The following is an 18,617-nucleotide window of genomic DNA, read 5'->3' as shown; positions in this document are numbered from 1 at the left end:
TAATTATGGCTCACTTTAATTATCTGCATTAATTTCTTTTTCACAGATTAAGTTCCATTTGCAGCCCTTTCTGACTCCTCTCACCAGAAAGGATTTGGGACTCTTAGTTTTACTCGGAGACAGACAGAATGAGTGTGATCAAATTGAGACAAATGCGAAATCTAGCTTTCTACTGGGAAAAAAAAATACATTTCTTAGTGACATTCACCTGAATTTGTACTGCCATTTCGTTACTCAAAATTATAGTTAAGTTAATAGGTGCATTAATTGTGAGCTGTCTGCAAAGAACATGGGATGGCATTTACCAATTGTTTTATTGGTGGGGAATGTTTACTTTTTTTTTGTACTTGGTGCTTTAGTTATCCTTGAATGACTTTGCATGAATAGCATTACCCTCTGGTGGGAGATGCAGGTATAATGTAATGCGATAAATTCCTTGCTCAGGTTGTCGTGTTCCTGAAATTGTTTCCATTGAAACAATGTTGAGTAAATCAAATTTTCACATTTCAACCAACATTACAGTTAGAACCAATAAGATCTGTAGGATTTTTCATGTCAAAAGAAGGATATTAAAAGCTTATACTCTGTAAGTTTAAAAGTGGGACATTGATAAATTATCAAGTATTGAAAACAAGATAACTTAAGTGTAAAATAAAGAACAAAAATGCTAATCCTGTTTTATGTACTTGAATCCTGCTTGTTGCGTCTCTTGCTGTCTGAACCTCCCATTGGCTAGACCACTCATGCCCCATTTTTCCTGGATGCTGTTGACCCTCTTGCTGTCTAACACCTCAGCTCCTGATACCACCTCACTCCCACCACCACTGGCTAACCCTCCCACTAGCCATGACCTTCTATCCAATTCATGCTGTGAGGGAGGGTTCTGAACATGAGGGCGAGAACTAGGAAGCAACTTATGGAATGAGGGCTGCTTTGAGTTCGAGGGTTGTGGAGGTAACCTGAAAACAGGAGGGTTAGTAAATTGGGGGAGTGGGAGCATCGGAGACCAGGAGGAGGGGTCATCCAGAGGAAGGATCAATGAGCTGCGAGTTGGGGTGTAGGTTTGGGTTAGAAAGTGAGAGAGACCATTCTGAAATGGCACTGATTAGGTCAAGGAAACCAACATGGTATCTGCCATGGAACAGTGTTAAAGTGAATGAATATTGACCCTGTTTTAAGTTGACATGATTTAAAATAGTGCAAATTAAAGTGAAGGCTTATTGAAAATTAAATAGCTCTTTAATCTGTCAAATAAAACCTAACCATGGTCAATATTTCCTACGTAGCTGGTTGACTCTTCTAATTGGCTAATGTGTGTATCTGTTCAAATTGTATTTGGTGAAATCCTTGCTATTTTTAGAAAGAATTCAACCTCAAGCCTGTTCAACATTCAATTAATTTATGTCAGATACATCACTTGCATTTCTTCATCTTGGTTCTGAACCCTTGAGGTAGATTTTTTCTAGCCTCAAGTTAAAGTAGATTCATGAGAGGATAAGGACAGCATCCTTTCTCATTTAATATGACCATGGTTGATTGAACACTTAAATGCTGTTTACCACACTGTTTCCTTAATCCTTTATGCAATCGGTAATCAGAAATTTATCTGTCTGTACTCTAACGACACACAAAGAATGAACTTCCCCAACCCTGTGAGTTAGAGAATTCTGGAGATTCACAACACCCCGAGTAAAAGAATTTCTCCTCATTTTGCTCCTAAATGGCATCCCACTTATTTTAAAATTGTGTGTCCGCTTCTAGACTCTCCAATCGGGGAAACATCTTACCAGCATCTGCCCTGCCTATTCTTTTAAATATTTTGTAGGTTTCATTGAGATCATGTCTTATTCTTCAAAATTCTGGAGAATACTGGAGCCGAATTTGCTCCATCTCATTTTATTGCACAATTCTGCTATTCTGGGAACAATTCTGGTGATTGTTCTTTGCACTCTCTCTGTGGCATTAATATCTTTCCTGAGCTAAGGAGATGCAAACTGTGCACAATACTTCAGATGTGATCTAACCAAGCCCCTATGGAATTGAAACAAGACTTCATTACTCCTATTCTCAAATTCTCTTATGGTAAAGGCTACCATTCTGTTAACCTTCCTAATAGTTTCTTATGCCTGCATGTTAGCCTTAAGTGATTTAAAGACAAGGACACTGAGATTCCTTTGTACATATCATTTCCTAACCTCTCACTGAGGGTTTTAAGGAGGACACAGTACTAAGATTTTGAATTGCTCTGACTAGGAAGATCTCAAGTTTGATCATTCGGTTGGTCGATCTCCTCTATGTTTGTGGGAATGGGCAATGCAGTCCACATTATATTGGAATCATAGAAGCCCTACAATGTAAAAGCAGGCCATTTGGCCCAACAAATCCACACCGACCCTCCGAATAGCATTCCACCCAGACCCATTCCCCTACCCTGCCTCCGTAAGCCTGCATTTCCCATGGTTAATCCACCTAGCCCGTATGTCCCTGGACATTATGGGTAATTTAGTATGACCAATCCATCCAACCTACACATAGAATCATATTGATATATAGTACGGAAACAGACCATATGGTCCAAATCATCATGCCAACCAGATATCCTAACCTCATCTAATCCTATACGCCAGCATTTGGCCCATATTCCTCTCAATGCTTCCTATTCATATACTCATGCAGATGTCTTTTAAATGTTGTAATTGTACCAGCTTCCACCACTTCCTCTGGCAGCTCATTCCATACACGCACCACACTCTACATGGATAGGTTGCTCTTTCCCCTCTCACCTTAAACCTCTAGTTTTGGACTTTCCCCACTCCAGGGAGAAGATCTTGTCTATTTACCCTATCCATGCTCCTCATGATTTCATAAAACTCTACAAGATCTCCCCTCAGCCTCCAACACTCCAGGGAAAATAGCCCAGACTATTCAGCCTTTCCCTGTAGCTTGAACCTCCAGCCCTGGCAATATCATTGTAAATCTTTTATGAACTCCTTCAAGTTTCACAACATCCTCCCTATGGCAGGGAGACCAAAATTGAACACAGTATTCCAAAAGCAGCCTATGCAATGTCTTGCACAGCAACAACATGACCTCCCAACTCATGTACTCAATGCACTGACCAATAAAGGCAAGCATACCAAACGCATTCTTCACTATCCTATCTACCTGTGACTCCACTTTCACAGAACTATGAATCTGCACTCCAAAGTCTTTTTGTTCAGCAACACTCCCTAGGACCTTACCGTGAAGTGTATAAGTAATGCCCTGAATTTGCCTTTCCAGCAATGCAGCATCTCATGTTTAACTAAATTAAACTCCATCTGCCAATCCTTTGGACTGTGGGAGGAAACCGGAACAACCAGAGGAAACCCATGCAGACACGGCGAGAATGTGCAAACTCCACACAGACAGTCACCCGAGGCTGAAATTGAACATGGGCCCCTGGTGCAGTGAGGCAGCAATGCTAACCAGTGAGCCACCGTGTTCTGAAGATAATCAGAGAAAAGTATCCAGAATGTGCTGTAAAATAGATTTGTTCAGACCATTGGACCAGCATGCGATTGTTCCTGCAGTACAGCAGCACTTCATGAGATGAGTATGAAGAATAGATTGCACCACCCCTAGGCCATTAATGCACCATAAACTTGATGTCACCACAGGATGGCAGCATAGATATATATTCTGGCTGTTGACTATTGTGATGATATTAATTGTTTGTCTACAATTTCTAATCTCTGCAGAGCCTACTAAAGAAGCATGTTACAGCAAAGTACATTGATTCAAAGCTAGACGGAACCTCTTGGTCAGCCGCTGACCTCTCCAAGTTTCTTGCCAAATACCCAGAAGAGGTTCAACATCCAAACGGGTCCACGTACACCTGGAGAGAGGTTTACAATGAGACCGAACAGGCAATTCACAAAATATCACTCGCTATGGAGGTCAGTATTAAATAACTTCACTGTGATCACACAAGTCATTTGTCCTATTTGTTAGAAGCTTGCCTTACAGCACATAGCAATAGGTTAGTATTGTCAGTTTTGTGGGTCACTAATCTGTCTCCCTGGCAAGAGGTAGGGGTTTGCTTGGCAATCAACCTTTAAGTGCCTTCAAGGTTCATTCCTTGAGGCTTTCCTCACTGGAGTACCTTTCTTGAGGAAAGCGAAAAGCTCAACAGTGAATCAAAAGAGCCGTTTAAGATTCCAAAATCTTAAGGGGACCCATGTAAGAGGATCCAAATTAAGTGCATTTATTGTAAGATAATCTCAAAAATAAGCCCCTGGAGAATTCTGGAGCGGCTTCTCTTCCCAACTTGAATGCAGAACTCGTCACCAGGTCAGCATTTCAGAGGAAATCAGGTATGTACACGAGGGAGAAAAGAGTAGAAGATTATGCTGACAGGTTTAGAGGGGGAAAGGTGTGAGGAAGCTAATGTGGAAATCACCTGACTAGAAAGGCTGGGCTGATTGGTCTTTTCTGTACTATTTAATTCTAGGTGCACATCTAAGAATGGGCAATCAAATTTTCAAATGTCTGGGTTCTAACCAATATTTTTAGTAGGTCTATACAAAGTTTAAGATGATTATAAAAGATTATAACAGAACCAACAGGGATAGTATAAGGGACACAATTGATGACTTCAGAAAAGAATCATGTGGGCATTTGTCATCAAGGTTGCTATACAGAGAGGCGACAGGGACTCAATGGGCTGAATGACCACTTTGTGCGCTGTGATGACTCTGTGACTCTTATGATTAGTGGCATCATCTTGGCTGACCATGCTGGACGATATTATTATGCATTATTGATTGTAACTTTTTTTTTAATCCAAGTGCGTAAAGTGGGATAAATTAGAGGCTGTGTCCACTGAGGAGAAACTGATAAACAAATCAATGGAGCTGCTGGATGAAAGGAAGTTCTGGGCGGGAATTGTCTTCCTGGACTTTGATTCAAACAGTACAAAACCAACAGAGCACATCAAGTACAAAATTCGGATGGATATAGACAACGTGGAGAGAACAAACAAGATCATGGACGGGTAATAGAAATAGCAAGATATTAAAACCTGCAGTTGTTTAGGCATAGCAGAGTGTGTATCAATGACTGTGCTCATTGCTTTATCAAAAGCTATGCTCAGAGTTACACATTGCTCTATTTTGGGCTATTCCAAAAGGTATTGGGATCCTGGACCTCGTGCTGACCCATTTGAAGACCTCCGTTATATTTGGGGTGGCTTCTCGTACCTCCAGGATATAATAGAGCATGCAATCATCCGCACCGTGACCGGGAGGAAGGAGAAAACTGGCGTGTACATTCAGCAAATGCCATACCCCTGCTACGTGGATGATCTGTAAGTTTAAAGACCTCAACCTACGCAGATACTTTTATTTTCATCCAGATCTCCTATCATAGCCACTGCCGTTGCTGAAGGAGGGATGAGGCAACCTAATCTGATACTCCACTTAAGATCATCTGTGCTCCCATATTCTGTCTTGCAGCAAGTTCCCATCCTCTATCAGCCCTGTGCTCACTGACCTACACTGGCTTCTGGTTAAGCAATGCCTTGATTTTAAAATTCTAATCCTTATTTCAGCAACTTGACCTCCTCTACCCCAACTATGATCCACGATACTCACATTCTCCCACTTAAGGTCTCTCTGTATCTCAAATTTTGGTCTCTCCAGTATGAAAAGTTGTGCCTCAGAAGTCCTAAGGCTCTAAGGTCTAGAATTGCTTCTTTCTACCACATCTTGCTTCTTTAGGTAATTTGTTACACTCTTTGACTTGGACCAAGTTTTTGATTCTGTTTTACCCAATCGAACCCTGTTAGTAAAACATATGTATATGTTGGAGGCAATGAAAAAAACTCACAACTCTAGATGTGTGCACATTAAGCCCGTAAAGTATACAAACCTCTGAACCTGAGGCTCACATGAATAGTTTGAAGTTTTCGTTGCTTTCATCTGATTTAGCAGACCAAAATGAAATGTTGTGTCCATGGTTGAAGAGTCAAAACAAACAAATAAACAAATGATATCTTTCTGTTCCTAAGATTTCTTCGCGTTCTGAGCCAGTCACTACCTCTCTTCACCACTCTGGCCTGGATCTACTCTGTCGCTGTGATAATTAAAGGGATAGTATATGAGAAAGAAGCACGCCTTAAGGAGACCATGAGGATTATGGGTCTGAATAGTGGCACACTGTGGTTCAGCTGGTTCATCAGCAGTTTAATCCCTCTACTCATCAGTGCTGCCTTGCTGGTGGTAATTCTAAAGGTAAGTGACTCTCTTCTGAATTGTCATTAAAGTGGCCCTTTGTCACCTACAACTATACTTTCCCCACTCTAAAGGTTTCTGCAATTCCACTAGTGTCAGTAAACATTTGCAAGACATTGATAATAATAATGGGAATTAATGTCCCTGATGCTCTGTCTGTTCTGTTGTCATGATCTTAGCAATATTCGCATTTAGCCTGTAAAGGTGCATTTTTCCAATTGATGCTGAAGAGATAGTTGATGGATTGGAAGTGTTCCTAAGGCATTACTGAAAATTATTTGGGGAAAGAAAAAAACTCAGATTGTCTTTGTCTAATCCAAGTACGTGGCAAATTCTTCAACAATTTTTTGTAACTGCACACAGGATCTAGGTGGGAAGCAATTTTATAGGAAGGCACAAAATAATTGAAAATGTAAGAACATAAGAAATAGGAACAAGACAGCTCATCAACTGTGATGTATCATTCAATAAGATTATAGCTGATCTGATTGTGGCTTTAACTCTACCCCTGTCTGTTCCTCATCCAATGTGAACTTTAACTCCATCAGTGAAAATAAATGCAAAATATTTATGACCTCAGAATGCTCTGAAGTGCTTTACAGCCATTACCCTAGCCCTAAACCTGCTCCTAACTGCCAATTAAATTCTTTTGAGCAGTGCCCATAGTGAAACTTTGGAAATGTGGTAGCCATTTTGCATACAGGAGAGGTCAGTTAAGAAATTTGATAATGGCCAGATAATCTGTTTTTTTTTTATGTTGGTTGAAGGAAAAAAAATGGCGTGGACATCTTCTGTACTTCTTTGAAATAATGTTAGAAAGCTTTTGCATCCAGTATAAAATCTCTCATGGGCTCTGGCACCTCTGGAAGTGCAGCACCTCCTTGACACTGCACTGAAGTCTCAGATGAGGTTTTGTGTTCTCGCCTTTAGATTTGGAAAAGGCTTCACTTTCAGACTCAGGCGAGAGCACTGTCACAAGGGTGCTACCAAAAAGACCCAGTTGATTCTGTATTTTAATGTAAAGATGACTCCGCTGATGTTTGCTTCAGTGATTTATTACATTTGTCTCATATCTCTTCCACCTATGTTTCTGTCAGATCCTAACTTAAAATCATACAAGTTTGCAGTTTAAGCAAATGTATGTGTCTTTTAAACCTGCAATCAGTTTGAGCTGGGGCCAGCCTTCATTACATGTGAGATAATGTAGACTTTACTTCAGTATTATATGGAACTTAGTTTCACCACAGCCAAAGTTCTAATTTAGATTTGTTGGATTAATGCTTCTCTAAACTTGGTTTAATTTGAATTTGATGATGGTTTCTCTCCCTTGTCCTTTCAGGAAGGAAACATATTGCCTTACAGCAACCCCATTGCTGTCTTCACATTCCTTGCGGTTTTTGGTGTGGTCACCATCTTGCAATGCTTTTTGATCAGCACCATGTTTTCAAAGGCTAACCTAGCAGCAGCCTGTGGAGGGATTATCTACTTTACCCTGTACCTTCCTTATGTCCTCTGTATGGCTTGGCAGGAGTATACGACCTACTCAATCAAAATCATTGCCGTAAGTAGAACACTCAGCACTTTAACTGCATAACTTGGTTATGAAGTCTTTTGTTTCTTGAGTCCCTGGGTAATAATTTTCCAACTTGCTCACTCCAATTCCTGCATCAATTCCCTCATTAATTGGGAAAAGCAAGGGCCAAGTGCAGAGTAATGTTCCACAACTTTGCACCAACTACTACAGTTGAGTTTGGGGCAGTGCCCATTGTTAAATTCTGCATCCCCATGCTACCTTTGTCCAAAATAGTGCAGTTAGCCTAATTGAAAAATAGACTGTGCAGATATGATAAATTATTATGAGCCCATTGTTTTTAATGATATGCAGCCTGTTACTTCATGAGAGGACATCCATGAAATCTTATTTTTCCTTTCATGTGAATCTATCTTTCTTGAGCATATTAACACAAAGCTAATTTTCTTTATTACTTGGCTCCTCAATATAATGTCACCAATCCATGACCATATTGCACACTATGCACAGCTGCAATACCTTATATCTTTTCTTTGCTCAGCCCAAACAATTTTTATTATTCATAAAACAATATATAAAGGACTATGCTGAACTAAACATGAAAAGGACTTGATGGTATATTATATCTTTCTGATTTTAAAATGTCCCACGATGCTTCACAGCCAATGAAATAGATTTTGAAGCACAGTTGTTTCTGCACTGTAGGAAATGTGCCTACCTGGTTTGCTCATGGCAAATGCCAACAGACAGCACTGAGATGCTGTCTAGACAATCTGTCTCTTGTTAATATTGATTGAAGGATAAACATTGACAATAAGATATTTTAAGTTCTTCTGAGAGGGTAAATAGGATTTCTGATAATGTGGCACTTCCACAGCACATGACTATGTTGAAATGCTGGTTTCAAGCTATGTGCTCAAGTTGCTGCAATGTGCTTGAATACGTGACCTTCACATTGTATTTTTGAGCTTCTCCTGGGGATTGTAATTGTATTTAGGGGACATGCGATTCAGATTAACGCAGGAAATCCTGAAATTTCCATGGCAAAACATGCTAGATAGTAATTGTTGACTTCCCTTGGTAGTCCTTCTCAGTTCCATCATCTTCTTGTACTCCACAGAGCCTGCTCTCCCCAGTCGCCTTTGGCTTTGGTTTTGACTACTTTGCTCAATTCGAAGAGCAGGGAATTGGGGTCCAGTGGCATAACCTCTTCTCGAGTCCATCGAAAGGCGATGAGTACAACATCACCACATCCATCATCCTCATGATCATTGACACATTCCTGTACGGAGTTCTAACTTGGTACATTGAGGCAGTTTTCCCAGGTAGGGATAAGTTGCTTTAGGATGAATAACCTATGAAACAATGAGGTGAAGTGCTTTCTAATCTCCAAATAATTTTGTTACCTTAGTTGTTCAAAGAAGTGTACATGTTCCCAGATCATTTTACAGTACAAGAATATGGAGTGATTAATGGCACAACTACATCACCTGATTAATTGGAGGTTGGGAGGGCTTCCAGAAGGATTCAAAACTAAGAATTTAATATACAGCGAGCAGCATCTGTTTTAAACAAGTTTATTTAGAGTCACCATGTACTACAGCAAGCTCAACTTGCATCTTCCGAATAAAGCAGGGTTATTTTTTCATCAAAGAATAGTGATAGCTACAAACTATCTGCATAAAATCAATTTCACTCACTTGATTAGTGCCTGTGTCCAGATGTTATTGACTGGAGAATTAACCATCATTAGATTCTGGACAAGACTTGTCCCAACACTATATGCAGTTTTCAAAATAATAGAGCTGTTTACTGATTGAGATGTGGCAGCAAAGCTGTAATGTTACCGAACCAGCAATGCAGAGATTTGAGCTAATGACCTACAGATTTGCCTATGCTAAGAAAATTTGCTGTCTTCACCTTGTCTGCCTTATATGTGACCCTTCACTACCCTCTGAAATAACTCAAATTGTTGAGTTATATAAAGAAGACATCTCTGTATCAATTGATTGATTGCTATTGATTCAATGACCTTTCACGCTTCTCTTCCATCTTTCATTCCAACAATGTGCAAATTCAAAATTGTTCCTATTAATTTTCTGACAGAGACAAATGGAATGCACCTTTGCTCCAGTCCCGCAACTCACTGGTCACAGTATAAATTAAAAGTACTTTTCCCAGTTGCCAAGATGACTAATTAATTGATGCAATAATTAGTTAACAACCACAGTCTGCGGAGTTACTTTGTCGAGTTTAGCTTTTTGAAAACAAACCGTTTTGCCGAATGATTATTCTTGAAGAAAAGATAATAGAGGATAGAATATTTCCAAAGTCTGTCTCTCTGATGTTTTAGCACATGTGAGCAAGTCACTATCCGGAAGCAAAGCCAGTAGTTAGTACAGATAGACAACCCTTTATCCGAAATCCTGAAATCCAAAAAGCTCCAAGATCCGAAGGTTTCTTTGTGAAGTTTTTTTTCTCATTAACAAAGGATGTTTAGTATGCAAACAGTTAACCCAACTCACACTCACTCGATGCGTGTCACTCAGATGTGGTGTGGGGGAGGGGCGTGGCCCAGCACTGGCAGGCCTCCATTCTGTTTCAGGGTCTGTTTACTCACAGTGAGTCTGCTCTTCGGTAAGATTTTAAAAATTTCACCATCAAACTGTCACTTATTCTGAAATTTGAAAAATTCTGAATTCCGAAAAGCAGCTGGTCCCGAGCATTTTGATTAAAGGTTTGTGCATTTGTATTGGCCATGTGAAGCTTTAAGAAGCCTTATTAAAAAAAAATCAATGTCCACAGTGAATTTATCAATGACCACTTCCAAAGAAACTACTCCAGCTGTGTCTGCAAAACTTAAATATATTATTCATCAATCCTTAAAATGCAGGTCCTTCCAGAACTATTAAAGATACAACAGCTTCATAATATGAACGCTCTGTAAAGTGCAGATAAACTTTTACTAAGAATTGTGTTTCTGTAGAGAGGTCAGAAAGTTATACTTTGTGAAGGCAAAAGTTCCTTCCAAGTACAAAATAACTATCTAATATGGTAAGCATTTCACTTAAGAATGCCATTTGAATTTTAACTAGTCTACAATAGGAATCAACAAAGTTGAATTTTCAGTGGCAGAGTAGTGTGAGCATTAACTTAATTGTAATTCTCTGTGTACTATTTGTTATATAGGACAATATGGCATTCCCAAGCCATGGTATTTTCCTTTTACCAAATCCTATTGGTGTGGAGATACAATTCAGAACATTAAGCAGACTCCATCTGCTAAGAATACAAATTCACAAAGTAAGTGCGGAACCCTTTCCTTTGAAAAGAAAGATGCGTCTGTGAGATTTTTTCTGAACTTATTTTTTTAATATTTCATTTGGAGAACTTACTTTGATCATTGATAAAGTAAATGATGTGCCTGAGAATACATTAAGAGATGTTTTAGGAATGTTGAAGTCTGATGCTACTTACTCGAGCTTAGGTATTGTGATGGCATTGACCATACTCTCATCCGAGTTTCAGACAATCCCGGGTCCCTGTCAACATCACCTGGAAATGTAAGAACAAAAATCTAGTAAAGTGTATGATCATTTTATTTCCATGCTGTTCATTTCTTGAAGAATTTTCTACCAATTTCTCCATGAATCCCAAGGGTTGCCGGCATGCTCCAGAACTGGTGTTAATGAATATTCAGTACATTCATGTACGAATTCCCTCTATCTGCCATTTTAGTCATTTTATTTGAGTAGGTTGGTGTCTCTATTATGATAATGGTGAAGGAATGTTAACACGTGTGTTGAGGCACTGATCCATTGATAGCAGCCGCAATCATTTTATTTGCTTTAGTACAAGGCAACTCTGTCCAAAGGGGTTAAAGAGCACAAGTTACTATCAAATACTAGGTGCTTCTTGGTATAACAAACATACATAGTTCAATAGATGTTTGCTTCTGTTTTTCTTTCCTGTGCACTATATGCCCAAACACATGTGCAGACATTGAAATAAGAAAACTGGGATAATTGTCGATGGATCCTTCAAAATTGAATATTCTGCTCAGTGACACCAACTTGTTAAGTTGAATAAAAGTTGGAGAACGCCCGATAGGTTAGCTGGCATGTTGGATTTTCCTACCAGGGGACAGGAAGCAGGAGGCGAGATAGTTTCTAGCGGCTAAGCTTGTCCCCTCAGAGAAACATTCATTTGTTGGGATTTTCATTTGGTACACTCTTCAAAATGTGGTGGAGGTGTGAACCCTCAAGACCGAAACTGTTTAGATAAACACTTGAAATGCTATAGCAAAGTTACAGGCCACGTGATGAAAGTGGGATCACAACATCTGGATGTTTGACATCTGGCCCAAATACAGTGGGCTGAAGGGATTCTTTCTGTGTGTAATATCTCAATGACTCTCAGCACAAGGACATGTTCAGTGCCCAATTACCCCTCTCACCCTGATTGTACTCTCTTCCACCCCCTTCAGTCAGGCAGAAGATACAGACGTTTAAAAACATGTACCAACAGATTAAAGAACAGCTTCTTCCTTGCTGTTATCAGGTTTTGACCGAACCCCTCATATATTAAAGTTGATCTTTCTCTGTAGCTGTAATACTATATTCTGCATTCTGTTCTATTACGCTGATGTACTTATGTATGGTGCGATTTGATTACAAAGCATTCAAAACAATACTTCTTGCTGTATCTCAGTACATGACAATAATCTAATCAAGTCAATTAAAATCTGTGCACAAGCTATAGGCAGCACAGTGGTTAGCACTGCTGCCTCTCAGTGCTAGAGACCCAGGTTCAAACCCACCCTCTAGCGACAGTGTGTGGACTTTACACGTTCTCCCCATGAATGCGTGGGTTTCCTCCAGGTGCTCAGGTTTCCTCCCACAGTTCAAAGATGTGCACGTTAGGTGGATTGGTGATGCTAAATTTCCCATAGTGTCCACAGACATGTAGGTTAGGTGAATTAGCCATGGGGAATGCAGAGTTTCAACGATAGGGTAGTGGGATGGTTCTGAGTGGGATACTCTTCAGAGGGTCAGTTGCACTCAGTGGGCTGAATGGCTGCTTCCACAGTGTGGGGATTCTATGATACTAGGAGCAAAAGACTACAATGAAGAGTATGTAAGTGAGAGGAGACTTTGATCAAGGCAGCCTCTGGGATTCAGCAGCTCACCACTGTAATGGGTAGAATGAGGTGGGAGCATTGATGGGGTGGTGCATAGCAATCAGCTCATTCTATGTGGTGTACTGACTTATACCCAGATAAGGAAGGAGAACCTTCACCTTCCTGCAATACCGGCGACTAGCCTTTCACCAAGCTCCTGCCTGCAGCTATCTAAACTGGTTCCTATCTGTGCAGGAAGCTAGAAGGCCTGGTTTTCTGCCCCTTACCACTTCCATATTTAGCCCAATGAATGCTGAAAACTGGCTCAGTCTCTCAGTTCAGGGCCATTTTATAAGAACTCTGCAGAAGCTGCCTGACATGCTGAGTGTTTACTCAGATTTCCAAAGTATCTTTCTTTGTCTGTTCGGTATTAAGCTGGATAAATTTCAGGGCAACGAAAAGGGGCTTTACATGATCCATGACTTCCTTTTCTCTCTCATTCTCAGTCTGTGTGGAAGAGGAGCCGAGTCACCTCAGACTTGGTGTCTCCATTCAAAACCTGGTCAAGATTTACCGTAATGGCAAGAAGCTGGCAGTGGATGGACTCAGTCTCAGCTTTTACGAAGGGCAGATCACATCTTTCCTAGGACATAATGGAGCTGGCAAAACCACTACTATGTAAGAATTCTGTGCAAAGAACTGAAACAAGCCAGATGCTTTATGTCCGGAACTGGATTAAAAGTAGTTCTTGGGTTCACTGTGATTAAAGGTTTGCATTTGTAAACAGTGCCATAACATGTCACAATATCATCTTAAAGGTTTGGATTTTGACTTTGTGTTATTTAATATATGAAGAAGGAGTTATATAGGCTTGACTTTGTTGGTGAGTACATTGAGTATAGGAGTTGGGAGGTCATGTTGCAGCTGTTAAGGACATTGGTTAGGCCACTTTTGGAATACTGCGTACTGTAGGAAACGTGAAAGGGTTCAAAGAAGACTTACAAGGATGTTGCCAGGTTGGAAGGTTTGAGCTATAGGTAGAGGCATCAGAGGCCGAGGGGTGACCTGATAGATGTTTATAAAATCATGAGGGGCAGGGATAGGGTGAATAGTCAAAGTCTTTTCCCCAGGGTAGGGGAGTCCAAAACTACAGGCTGTAGATTTGAGGTGTGTGTGTTGGAGGTGGGGGGTAAATTTAAAATGGACCAAAAGGGAAACTTTTTCACATAGAGAGTGGTGTGTGTATGAAATGTACTGGTGGTGTAGGCTGGTACAATTTGCCATTCGAAAAGTATCTTGAGGAGTACATGAATAGGAAGGGTTTTGATGGAGATGTGCCAAAATGCTGACAAATGGGACTAGATTACTTAGAATATCTGGTCGGCATGGATGAGTTGGACTGAAGAGTTTGTTTCCATGCTGTACGGCTCTATGATTCTATGACTGTATGAGGGATAGCAAGTAGGCAACCCATTATCAATTACTCACAACTTTTCTTGTTGCTTGAAATCCTCATTTTGGAAATATCTCTGTAATGAGTATGAAATCGAAAAGTAAACATAAGTACATGGGGAAATAAACTGGTTCCTATGCCCATCATTGGGTTATTTTGTGAAGAATGACTCTTTGTGGCAAACTGTGATTTTATATAAATTGCACTATAATCACCAACTTGCATTGCAGGTCAATATTGACAGGATTGTTTCCACCAACATCTGGAACAGCTTACATTCTGGGAAAAGATATCTGTTCTGACCTCGATTCCATTCGGCAAAGCCTGGGTGTGTGCCCACAGCACAATGTCCTTTTTGATTTGTAAGTGCAATTATGAAGTTCTGTCAATTGGCCTGATCAGTTTGTTCCTTAATAGAATGTTCCCTTCCTCAACATATAATGTATATGAATACTATCAAAGTGCAGATTCTCAAAAGTAATTTATCACTGAATACATCTGAGAGCTTGAGCTGATTTTTCTCTTTATAATTGTACCTAATATCATAGTTTGGATGCCCCCAAAGCAATATGCTGCAGAGATTTTTCTACAAAGTATTGCTGGTGGAAACCAGAGGCTATTAAGGGAGGTGTTAGTGTGTAATATCCGGTAAGAATGAGAGAATATTGGCCAGCTTTATGATAAATCCCCAAAATAATATATCATGTGCATATAATGACTCATGTAAGTCACGCGACTACAATACACAATGTGTAATAATTTTCACAAATCGCTGAATTGTTAGAACAACAAGAAAGCGAATAATCAGCATAAAACCACATGGATCCTGAGGCTTTCAGAATTACTTCTTAGCCTGTTATGATCCCAATAGGATAGCAATAGAGTATAATCTGTCATCTTAGCTAATGGTTTTCTGGCGACAGTTCAGTGACTCATGCTTATTTAGACTTATGTGTGGCTTCCTCAGTCTTTACATAATTATCTAAAACTGGTATGTCTGATGGAATGAAATCATGACTGCTTCACTGGAGGATGGTGGTACTATGAAACAGAGGGCATGTGAGCTTTCAATAGAGTTGTGAACAAATGTTGTGGGGGGAAGTCGTGCCAGAACAAATTGAATCCAACCTCCACAGGGCAATTTATCATAATTTCCACCCCATCCAGGAGTACTCCCAGATCCTCAGATAGTCAGATATTTATAAAATCTTCAGCCATTTCATCTGCACCATTTGTGACTGGCCTGCTTTGATATTTTTTTCTCAGGCCTTATTTTCTTGCTTCAAGCACAGGAACCATTCGAGTTCATACTCAACATTGGTGCACCAGTTGTTATTTTGGCTGTAACAGCAACACAGTTAGTAATAGGGAGGCCTGTACTCAACACTCAAGGAGCTCGGATCCAGTGTACCTGGTGCTTGTAATGAGGCAAAAGTGAGGACTGCAGATGCTGGAAATCAAGAGTCTAGATTAGAGTGGTGCTGGAAAAGCACAGCACATCAGACAGCATCCGAGGAGCAGGAAAATCAACATTTTGGGGCAAAAGCCCTTCATCAGGAATCGCTTGTAATGAGGGCCGACCGGTCTTGCAAACTGAAAACCAGATAACAGGAAAACAACTATATCAAAATACTGCACTTTACAACTTTGTTTCCTTGTTAACTCCCTTTGTTAACTCTTATGACTTCCTACTAGCTGGTCTGTAGCTGATGATCTCAAGTAAGAAGGTGGAAAGCCATAATGTTTTCTTGTAGAATTTGTGCTAAACTGCTGGCTGCTGTGATATTGGTGGAACTTTATTAATATATTTGTTTATTTTTGCTGCCCCTTGGATTAGAGAGTTAGTGTGGCTTTAGATTTTCAACTTGAGCTCATTTATGCATCACAAGGTTTTAGAGAGCTAAACCCCATAATGACTTCAAAATGTGATCTCTGGCTCTCCAACAGTGGCTGGTCCTGTTCATTGACATGTATCGAAGTAGACATTCAGAAATACTCATTGTAACAAAGACTGTTCTGGATTTCTAAGGCTTACTGTAGAGGAACATGTTTGGTTTTATGCACGACTAAAAGGATTGTCAAGGAGTGAGGTGAAGACAGAGGTGGAGCAGATGGTCTTGGATGTGGGGCTGCCCAACAAACGTAAAGAAACAACCAACAAGCTTTCAGGTGAGTTATTCTTCTTTACTGGATAAGGTCATCGAACAATTCCAGTGTAGTTATTTAACTGACTACTTAGTAACTATTTGGCTTGTCTCATTTTTGTAAAAAGAAAGCATTCTATATTGTCTTTTTCAAGATGTGACTTAAAACCAAATTCTTGCTTATCTGTCCTAATATCTCCTAATGTAGCACAGTCTCAAATTTTGCTGAGAGTCACACTGGCATTTTTACAACACTAAAGGTGCCATATGAAATAGAGTTTTTGATACTACTGTTAATGTTACCCTTCATTAGTTTGAACTCCCTACGTCTGCTTTCACTACTTATTTTCTAGTAGTATTCTTGATAAAGAAATTCAGCTACTTCTTTTTCAGGCTAAAGAGCCTGAATCTCTCCAGTCTGTCCTCACAGCCCTGAATCCTGACACTTTGGTTTAGTCTCAGCGCCCTGTTTTGCACTGTTTCCAGTGCCTCAAGCTGTCTCTTGTTTCTCAGTAACCAGAACTGGACACAGTACTCAAGGTACGCTTTAACCAGAGCATTATATGGATTGGCCACTAGTGTTATAACTGTGTAGTCCAGCATTCTGTTGGCTTTGTCTGCTGTCCCTCTGCAATGCCAGGGATTAATGTGTCCATTAAATCTTTTAACATTCCACCCGGTGTCAACACCACTCATGAAGCATACGTGCTACATATTTGTTCCATGGTGTTGTATTTTACACTTACCTGCTTTCAGTTACATATTATTTAATTTATCCGGTAGTTCCTACACTACTTTGATAAATTGCACCATCCTTCCTGGTTTGATAATATTTTTAAGTGCAACCAATTTGCACCAAGTTTCAGATTCTGAACCATGAATGTAATTACAAACACTAGTGGTCCCCACACTAAAGCCAGGGACAGCCAATATGTCCTTTTGCCCCTCTTAAACAGTAGCCTTTTTAATCATGTTTTTGTCTGATGCTATATTTTACTTTGGCTGCAGCTCTTTTCTCTGGGAAGGAAGGAGATTGGTAGGGCAAATGTAAGTTGGTATTACCATTTGTTGGGGAATCTAGAACCAGGATCCAGAAAGATTGGATTGCCCATAAATACAGTTGTGAATTTAGGAGAACTCTCTTTGTCACAAGAGTGGTGCCAAAGTGGAAATTGCTACAATGTGCAATAGGTAAGGGGAAAATGAAAGATACATTTAGAAAGCTGGATAATGACATTAGGAAAAAGGCTTTAGAAGGATAAATTATGAAGTAGGATGAAGAAGTTTCAGATGGAGCAGAAATGGAGAGGATGGTAGATATGTTAATTGATTAGTTATCCAGTGATCTGGACTAATAATCTGCAGGAGGCATGAGTTCAAATCACAGTAGCTGGAGGAACTAACTACAAATTAATTTAATATAAGGTTAGTATTGGGATGATGACCATAAGACTACTGGATTATTACAAAACGTATTTACTCATTCCTTCAGGAAAGGAAATCTGCCAGCATTGATCTGCTTGGCTTATATGTGATTAGAGACCACAGGCACGTATTGGTAAATTCTTAACTGCCCTCTGAAATGGGTCATTCTGATGTCAAGAGGGCAGCTCACCTTTTTGAGAGAAATTAGGAATGGACAAAAAGGCTCAATTTTTGCCACAGTTGCACATGCACTGTAAATTAATGAATAAAAGAACATTGGTATGGACTAGTTAGTCTGTAAAATCTTTATTGTGCTGTAGATTTTGTTGAGTATTAGTTGTCTATTATGGGATATTTTATCAGATGTTTTCTGGAAATCTTGCATATATAATGTAGGGCTTACCACAATGTAAATAAGAAGACCCTCAAACAATTGAAGGACATTAGTCATGCAGTATATATCTTCATTTAAACCTGTGTAGACAGCTATTTACCATGGCATTATATATTGTTACATATTACAACTGCATGTAAGCAGTTGCTGAAGGGTTCTCTGTGAGCAAATCTTCCTTTGGTTATCCTTGCTGATGGATGGTATTCAAAATGCCAATCGCTGTATTTTCTTTCAGTCATCAGGCAGCAGTTTTATATTTGCGTTGACTTTTTTTTAAAC

The 18,617-nt window shown here is 39.8% G+C and overlaps 1 protein-coding gene across 3 annotated transcripts in view; it reads left to right on the top strand.

Moving 5' to 3' along the window:
* The window catches only part of LOC122562589 (phospholipid-transporting ATPase ABCA1-like), a 146,815-nt gene that overhangs the window by 80,005 nt on the left and 48,193 nt on the right, over positions 1-18,617 (top strand). For all 3 annotated transcript variants that reach the window (XM_087996332.1, XM_087996335.1, XM_043715567.2), the window contains 10 exons: positions 3,741-3,938; positions 4,830-5,035; positions 5,171-5,347; positions 6,050-6,272; positions 7,612-7,833; positions 8,924-9,128; positions 10,993-11,106; positions 13,429-13,600; positions 14,606-14,737; positions 16,405-16,544. In XM_087996332.1, coding sequence (XP_087852458.1) covers positions 3,741-3,938; positions 4,830-5,035; positions 5,171-5,347; positions 6,050-6,272; positions 7,612-7,833; positions 8,924-9,128; positions 10,993-11,106; positions 13,429-13,600; positions 14,606-14,737; positions 16,405-16,544 — 1,789 coding nt within the window. The remainder of the gene's footprint in view (positions 1-3,740; positions 3,939-4,829; positions 5,036-5,170; positions 5,348-6,049; positions 6,273-7,611; positions 7,834-8,923; positions 9,129-10,992; positions 11,107-13,428; positions 13,601-14,605; positions 14,738-16,404; positions 16,545-18,617) is intronic.

The sequence above is a fragment of the Chiloscyllium plagiosum genome, unplaced genomic scaffold (assembly GCF_037043375.1).
Source record: "Chiloscyllium plagiosum isolate Xiang-an unplaced genomic scaffold, Cpla_swu_hap1 HiC_scaffold_2, whole genome shotgun sequence".
Lineage (NCBI taxonomy): Eukaryota > Metazoa > Chordata > Chondrichthyes > Orectolobiformes > Hemiscylliidae > Chiloscyllium > Chiloscyllium plagiosum.
This window is presented reverse-complemented; position numbering and strand designations above follow the sequence as displayed.